General features: G+C 52.7%; 1 protein-coding gene across 1 annotated transcript; it reads left to right on the top strand.

Moving 5' to 3' along the window:
- The first annotated feature begins 676 nt into the window (after nt 1–676).
- On the top strand, nt 677–3286 carry LOC141408143 (uncharacterized). Its single transcript, XM_074008606.1, has 2 exons — nt 677–1726; nt 3135–3286. The coding sequence occupies exons 1-2, from the start codon at nt 769–771 to the stop codon at nt 3143–3145; spliced, it is 969 nt and encodes a 322-aa protein (XP_073864707.1). The 5' UTR covers nt 677–768; the 3' UTR covers nt 3146–3286.
- Nucleotides 3287–8093: the final 4807 nt, after the last annotated feature.

The following is an 8093-nucleotide window of genomic DNA, read 5'->3' as shown; positions in this document are numbered from 1 at the left end:
ATTTAAATTGCAATCTGGGTTGCCGGAGCGGGTTCGCGATCCGGGCAACAGTCTGAATCTGACCCCGGTCCCCGGGTGCGCGCTCGCTGTCTGAATTGCCCCGGCCCCCGGGTGCGCGCTCGCTGTCTGAATTGCCCCGGCCCCCGGGTGCGCGCTCGCTGTCTGAATTGCCCCAGCCCCCAGGTGCGCGCTCGCTGTCTGAATCTGACCCCGGCCCCCGGGTGCGCGCTCGCTGTCTGAATTGCCCCGGCCCCCGGGTGCGCGCTCGCTGTCTGAATTGCCCCGGCTTCCGGCGCGCGCTCGCGGCCCCGGTCCCCGGGCTCCCGGCTTCCGGCGCCGCGCTCCCGGCCCGGTCCCCGGGCTCCCGGCTTCCGGCGCGCGCTCCCGGCCCGGTCCCCGGGCTCCCGGCTTCCGGCGCGCTCCCGGCCCGGTCCCCGGGCTCCCGGCTTCCGGCGCCACACTTCCGGCCCCGGTCCCCGGGCTCCCGGCTTCCGGCGCCACACTTCCGGCCCCGGTCCCCGGGCTCCCGGCTTCCGGCGCCACACTTCCGGCCCCGGTCCCCGGGCTCCCGGCTTCCGGTGCCACACTTCCGGCCCCGGTCCCGGGGCTCCCCGGCTTCCGGCGCCACACTTCCGGCCCCGGTCCCTGGGCTCCCGGCTTCCGGCGCTGCGCTTCCGGCTAGCTATCAGTAATAAGTCAGATCAGATTTCCTCTATTGGGATTCTAACCCACATTCCTTTACAGGAAAGGACTACAAATCGTTACAGGATGGGCAATACCCAGAGTACTCCTCTATCTCTCCTTACAAATAATTTCAAAGAAGTTAGAGCAAGGGGCCATGATCTTGGTATGGAAATCAGGAAAGGAAAGCTAATTACTCTGTGTCGCTCCGAGTGGCCTGCCTTTGATGTGGGGTGGCCACCCGAAGGGACCTTCCGACTTGCTGTCATCACTAGGGTAAAATCCAAGATTTTCCTACCTGGACATGCGGGCCACTTAGACCAAATCCCATACATCCTCATATGGCAGGACCTTGTTGAAAACCCGCCTCCTTGGCTGTCCCCTTTCCAATTAGCCTCTGAACCCTCTAAGGCACTGGTTGCTCGACCACTAAAAACCAAGCAACCAACTGCCCCCTCCCATCCTGTTCTACCTGATAGCGGGGACCCACTGTTCACAGAACCCCCTCCGTACCCCTCCGGGCCCCAGGTCCCGGCCCCTCGGGCTGAGTCGCGGGAGAGAGCAGGCGGAGAGGAGGCGGCCGCCACTCACGGGCCTGCTGAAAGAAAAAGTAACTTTGAGGGGCCGGCGGGGCGGACGCGAGGGCGCACTTTGCGGACTAGCCCCGCCCAGCCGCCTGACTCCACGGTGGCTTTACCCCTCCGGGAAATAGGACCCCCAGATGACACAGGAATCCCCAGGCTCCAGTACTGGCCATTCTCCACCAGTGATCTGTATAACTGGAAGACTCAGAGTGCTCGGTTTTCAGACAACCCCAAAGATTTACTGTCTTTACTGGATAGTGTCATGTTCACCCACCAGCCCACTTGGGACGATTGTCAGCAGCTCCTCCAAATCTTGTTTACCACGGAAGAGCGAGAGAGAATACAGGTAGAAGCTAGAAAGCTGGTCCCGGGGGACGACGGTCAACCGACTGCCAACCCCGACCTCATAAACGCGACCTTTCCTCTGACCAGGCCGGCATGGGACTACAATACGGCAGAAGGTAGGGGACGGCTACGCCTTTATCGCCAGACTCTAATGGCAGGTCTCCGGGCAGCTGCTCGCAAGCCCACTAATTTGGCTAAAGTATATTCTATTCTGCAAGAAAAGACAGAGAGCCCAGCCACCTACTTAGAAAGATTAATGGAAGCTTTTAGACAGTACACCCCCATAGATCTAGAGGCTCCAGGAAGTCAGGCAGCTATTGTAATGTCATTCGTAAATCAGGCAGCCCCAGATATTAAAAGAAAACTCCAGAAATTAGAAGACTTGGAAGGAAAGCGGATTCAGGACCTCCTTCAGATAGCCCAGCGGGTTTACAATAACAGAGATACTCCAGAAGAAAGGCAATTTAAGGCCACTGAAAAAATGACCAAGGTCCTGGCAGCAGTAGTACAGAAAGAGCATCTACAGCCAGAGTACACCCAACCCAGGCGGCCCCCCAGGCATGATAATCTGAAAAAAGACCAATGTGCCTACTGCAAGGAGGCTGGCCACTGGGTAAGAGACTGCCCCAAAAAGAAACAACGAGGACAGGGACCCCCTAGGTCTACACCCGTACTAGTCACTCAAGATGAAGACTAGGGAAGACGGGGTTCGGATCCCCTCCCCGAACCTAGGGTAACTTTGCAAGTGGAGGGGTCCCCAGTCCAGTTCTTGGTCGATACGGGAGCACAGCACTCAGTCTTAGTTAAAACTAATGGAAAATTATCCTCCAAGTCCTCGTGGGTACAAGGGGCCACAGGAGTTAAGAAATACCCATGGACAACACAAAGAACAGTAAACCTCGGAGCCAAGAATGTAACCCATTCTTTCCTGGTTATCCCTGAGAGCCCCTGTCCCCTATTAGGGAGAGACCTGCTAACTAAAATGGGAGCACAGATCCATTTCCTCCCTGAGGGGCCCATCGTGACCAACTCCCACAATCAACCCATGTCCGTCCTAACTATAACCCTAGAAGATGAGTACCGGCTCCACCAGGAGCAACCGGCCCCTGACCAGGACATAGCAACCTGGCTCCAGCAATATCCAGAAGCTTGGGCGGAAACGGGGGGCTTAGGACTAGCAAAACACCGTCCTGCTTTATTTGTTGAACTTAAACCTGGGGCAGACCCCGTGCGGGTACGCCAATACCCGATGCCCCTAGAGGCCAAGAAAGGAATTGCCCCGCATATCCGCCGGCTCCTTGACCAAGGAATCCTCTGCTCATGTCACTCACCCTGGAATACTCCATTATTGCCGGTACGAAAACCTAATAGTGGAGAATACAGACCTGTACAAGACTTAAGAAAAATCAATAAGAGGGTTGTGGACATACATCCAACTGTGCCTAACCCATATACCCTCCTAAGCACCCTAAACCCTAAACATCAATGGTACACTGTTTTAGATTTAAAAGATGCTTTCTTCAGTTTGCCTTTAGCCCCTCAGAGCCAAAAGCTCTTCGCCTTCGAGTGGAATGACCCTGATAGAGGCATAAGTGGCCAACTGACATGGACCAGACTGCCGCAAGGATTCAAAAACTCTCCTACCCTGTTCGATGAGGCCCTCCATGAAGACCTGGGTGAGTACCGATGCAAACACCCTGAAATAACCTTACTACAGTATGTTGATGACCTCCTGATTGCTGCTGAGACCCAAGAAGCTTGCATCCAAGGGACCAAAGGTCTCTTACAAGCTCTGGGAAATCTAGGATACCGAGCCTCAGCAAAGAAAGCTCAAATCTGTAAATCAGAGGTAACATACCTAGGATACCTGCTTAAAGAAGGGCAGCGCTGGTTAACAGACACCCGAAAACAAACTGTTCTGCAGATCCCCAGGCCGCAATCCACCCGACAAGTGAGGGAATTCCTGGGGTCAGCGGGGTTTTGCAGACTATGGATACTTGGGTTCGCAGAACTGGCTAAACCCTTATATCAGGCAACACGGGGGCAGCAGCCATTTAAGTGGACAGACGAAGCCGAGTCGGCTTTCCAACAGATTAAAACTGCCCTACTCTCTGCGCCTGCACTGGGACTACCTGATGTTACCAAGCCCTTCCACTTATACATAGATGAAAATAAAGGTATCGCTAAGGCAGTAATAACTCAAAACTTAGGCCCCTGGCGGAGGCCAGTTGCCTACCTGTCAAAGAAGTTAGACCCAGTGGCTGCCGGGTGGCCCCCTTGTCTCCGAATGATTGCAGCCACGGCTCTGATGGTGCAGGATGCTGATAAGCTTGTCATGGGGCAAGAATTGCGGGTCGTTACCCCACATGCCATCGAAGGTGTACTCAAACAGCCACCCAATCGATGGATGAGTAACGCCCGACTCACCCACTACCAAGGATTACTACTAAATCCTCTCAGGATAACTTTCCTGCCCCCAACGACCTTAAACCCTGCCTCGCTGCTGCCCAACCCGGACCTGGACGCCCCACTCCATGACTGCACCGAGATACTAGCTCAGGGGCACGGAGTTCGAGAAGACCTGCAGGATCGCCCACTTCCTGACGCCGACCTCGTCTGGTTCACTGATGGGAGCAGCTTCATGCATCAGGGCCAGAGGTACGCTGGAGCGGCAGTGACTTCAGAGACTAAGGTAATCTGGGCGGAACCCCTGCCCCCGGGGACATCGGCCCAGAAGGCCGAATTGATAGCGCTCACCCAAGCTCTTACCTTAGGGGCGGGGAAAAAGTTGACGGTATATACAGACAGCCGATATGCTTTTGCAACAGCGCATATACATGGGGCCATTTACAGGGAGCGGGGGTTACTAACGGCTGAAGGAAAAGAAATAAAAAACAAGCAAGAAATCCTAGCCCTGCTAACAGCCCTATGGAGGCCAGAAAAGTTAGCCATTGTGCATTGCCCAGGGCATCAGAAACTAACTACTCCAACTGCTCAAGGCAACTTTCTAGCGGACCAAACTGCAAGAAAGGTGGCGAAGGCTCCCAGCCAACTCCTTGCACTCCAGCTCCCTGACCCGGGCCCCCGGAACTTGCCATATTTCCCTGATTATTCAGAACAAGATCTCCAGTGGATTGACAAGCTTCCCCTGAAACAGATCCAGAATGGGTGGTGGACTGATACTAATGACCAAACCATCCTACCAGAAAAATTAGGACAACAAGTGTTAGAACACATCCACCGAACCACCCACCTGGGTGCTCGGCGGATGATAGACCTGATCAGATGCTCTAAGCTCAAATTCAGACATACAGCCGAGATGGCCAGCAACATCGTGACAAGTTGCAAAGTCTGCCAGCTTAACAACGCCTACCCCCAATCCCAGGCTGCAACGGGAACAAGGCTCAGGGGAACCAGGCCCGGTATCTACTGGGAAGTAGATTTTACTGAGATAAAGCCAGGAAAATACGGGTATCGGTACTTACTTGTCTTTGTAGATACTTTTTCAGGGTGGACTGAAGCATTCCCCACCAAGAAAGAGACTGCTCAGGTTGTAGCAAAGAAAATCCTGGAAGATATCCTCCCCAGGTATGGCTTCCCCGTCCAGATAGGGTCAGATAATGGGCCGGCCTTCGTCGCTAAGGTAAGTCAGGATTTGGCTTCCATCCTTGGGGCAAATTGGAAACTACATTGCGCTTACAGGCCCCAGAGTTCAGGACAGGTAGAGAGAATGAATCGGACCTTAAAAGAGACCTTAACTAAATTGACTATGGAGACTGGCGCTAATTGGGTGGTCCTTCTCCCCTACGCTCTGTTCCGGGCCCGTAACACCCCTTACAGACTGGGCCTTACTCCTTATGAAATTATGTATGGCAGACCCCCACCCTTAGTTCCCGGCCTAAAAGATGATCTGCTCAAGTCCGAAACAGAAAATGTCTCTGAACTCTTGTTTTCCCTACAAGCCTTGCAGAAAATTCATCAAGAAATCTGGCCCAAGCTGAAGGAACTATATGAGACCGGTCCCCCGCCGACACCCCATCCGTACCAGCCGGGAGACTGGGTCCTGGTCAAGCGACACCGACAAGAAACCCTAGAACCCAGGTGGAAAGGACCACTCCAGGTACTCCTAACCACACCCACCGCCCTGAAGGTAGAAGGCATCGCATCGTGGATCCACTACACCCACGTCAAGCCAGTGGACCCAACCTCTGATCTTCTGGGACCAATCACGGCGGCAGCTGAAGCACCGGACACGTGGACTGTGGACAGAGCTAGGAACAACCCCTTAAAACTCACCCTGCGCCGGCAGCATAGCTCACTGCAAACATGCAGTTAGGTAGTCTAACCCTAATGTTAGTCGCCCTAGTGGCCGCTGGAGAAATCACAAAACCAGCTCATAATCCCTTTGTCTGGAGATTCTGGCTTTATGAAAACCGAACCCACCCTGGGCAACCTCATAAGCCCGGAAAATTATTGGCCAGTGCTGATTGCCCTTCCTCAGGGTGCAACAGCCCAATTCTACTAAATTTTACTGGTTTTCAAATAGCCAAACCTATGACACCAATAATATGCTTTGAGTTTGATCAGACTAAATACAATTGTAAACACTATTGGTGGCACCAAAATGCTGGCTGTCCTTATAACTATTGTAACATCCACAGACCCCGTTATTGGGGAGAGAGAAAACAGTTAGACCCTAAATGGCCCTTCTATCGTAGACGGGATAGAGACTTTCCATATACATGGATAGTTAGAGACCCCTGGAACTCCCGCTGGACCACACCTCAACATGGGGCTGTATACTACTCCCCCTCCTCCACATGGCCTAGCAGTCACCTCTATCTGTGGCGAGGCCTAGTGCAAGTACTGCCCCTGGTCCACGGGAATATCCAACGACAGGAAAACAGACTAACACAAGACTTACGTCCTTTCTCCTGGTTAAAGTTATTACAAGAAGGACTAGAACTTGCTAACCTTACAGGACTTCATAGCCTGTCTGGCTGCTTCCTGTGTGCCACTCTAGGGCGTCCACCGCTAACAGCTGTCCCTCTGCCATGGGGACCCTCTACCTTTGCCCAAGCTAACAACCTCCGAAACCACTCGTATGCTCCTATCCTGAACGTGCCCCTATACCTAAACCCCAGTCAGGAGAAGTTTCCCTACTGTTTCTCAGGAACCAATTCCAGCCTCTGCAGCATCACTGCAACGCCCCCTAATATCACCTTAAGGGCTCCATCAGGCATATTCTTCTGGTGTAATGGAACCTTATCTAAGAACCTACCTAGTCCTTCTGTTAATAACCTACTATGTCTCCCTGTCACATTAGTTCCCCGGTTGACTCTACTAACTGCTGGCGAGTTCCTAGGGTATACCGGTAACTGGACTAGTGCTGTTATTCACCCAGACCCTAGACCAAGACCTGCACGAGCCATATTTCTCCCCCTCATTGCAGGAATCTCCCTCACCGCATCCTTCATTGCGGCCGGACTGGCGGGGGGAGCCCTAGGTCACACCCTCATAGAAAGTAACAAGTTATACCAACAATTTGCCGTTGCTATGGAGGAGTCGGCTGAGTCCCTTGCCTCCCTTCAGCGGCAGCTCACGTCCCTAGCTCAGGTAACCTTGCAAAACCGGAGGGCCCTAGACCTACTCACTGCAGAAAAAGGTGGTACATGTATATTTCTTAAAAAAGACTGTTGTTTCTACATAAATGAATCAGGACTTGTAGAGGACCGGGTCCAACAGTTACGCAAGTTAAGCACTGAAGTAAAAACACGGCAGTTTGCTTCAGCTGCAGACCAATGGTGGAATTCCTCTATGTTTTCTCTGTTAGCCCCCTTCCTTGGACCCCTGCTAAGTCTACTATTTCTGCTTACCGTAGGACCTTGTGTTGTTAACAGAATTTTACAATTTGTTAGGGAGAGATTTGACACCGTACAACTCATGGTCCTCAGAGCCCAATACCAACCTGTAAACGCTGAAACAGAATCAGACTTATAAGACCCAAGATTGGCTCTAAAGATACCTGAAAAGAAGGGGGGAATGAAAGGAGCTGGGCACATTCCTCAGCCCCGGGCTCAAAACTCCCTGAGCCTAGCACAAACACATCCCATCCTCCCATCCCACCACCATATATCTCTCAAACTCCCTGAGCTCAGTACAAACACCACCTGGAAAGTCTCCGATAAGGAGACAGCCATTCAAGGTTACTGAAAGCGCAGGAATTTCTTTGTTCCCCTACAACTTTCGGGCTATAAAAAGCAAATGCTCGCATTGTTCGGGGCCCTCTTGTATACTGTGTAAAGGAGGGACCAGGTTCGAACTTGTAGTAAAGATCCTTGCCGCTTGGCTTTGACTCTGGACTCTGGTGGTCTTCTTTGGGGAACAAACAGTCTGGGCATAACACACCTACTGCAAATCACCTAAAATATACATGAATGTGCCCTTTTTATATGTTTTTCTTTCTACTTTTCCCCTCCCTCT

Source organism: Macaca fascicularis, chromosome 12 (assembly GCF_037993035.2).
Source record: "Macaca fascicularis isolate 582-1 chromosome 12, T2T-MFA8v1.1".
NCBI lineage: Eukaryota > Metazoa > Chordata > Mammalia > Primates > Cercopithecidae > Macaca > Macaca fascicularis.
The sequence above is the reverse complement of the archived record's forward strand: the minus strand, read 5'-3'. Positions and strand labels throughout refer to the sequence as shown.

Excerpts from the sequence above, each read along its gene's own strand:
- LOC141408143 (XM_074008606.1), top strand. The coding sequence starts at position 769 with ATGGGCAATACCCAGAGTACTCCTCTATCTCTCCTTACAAATAATTTC.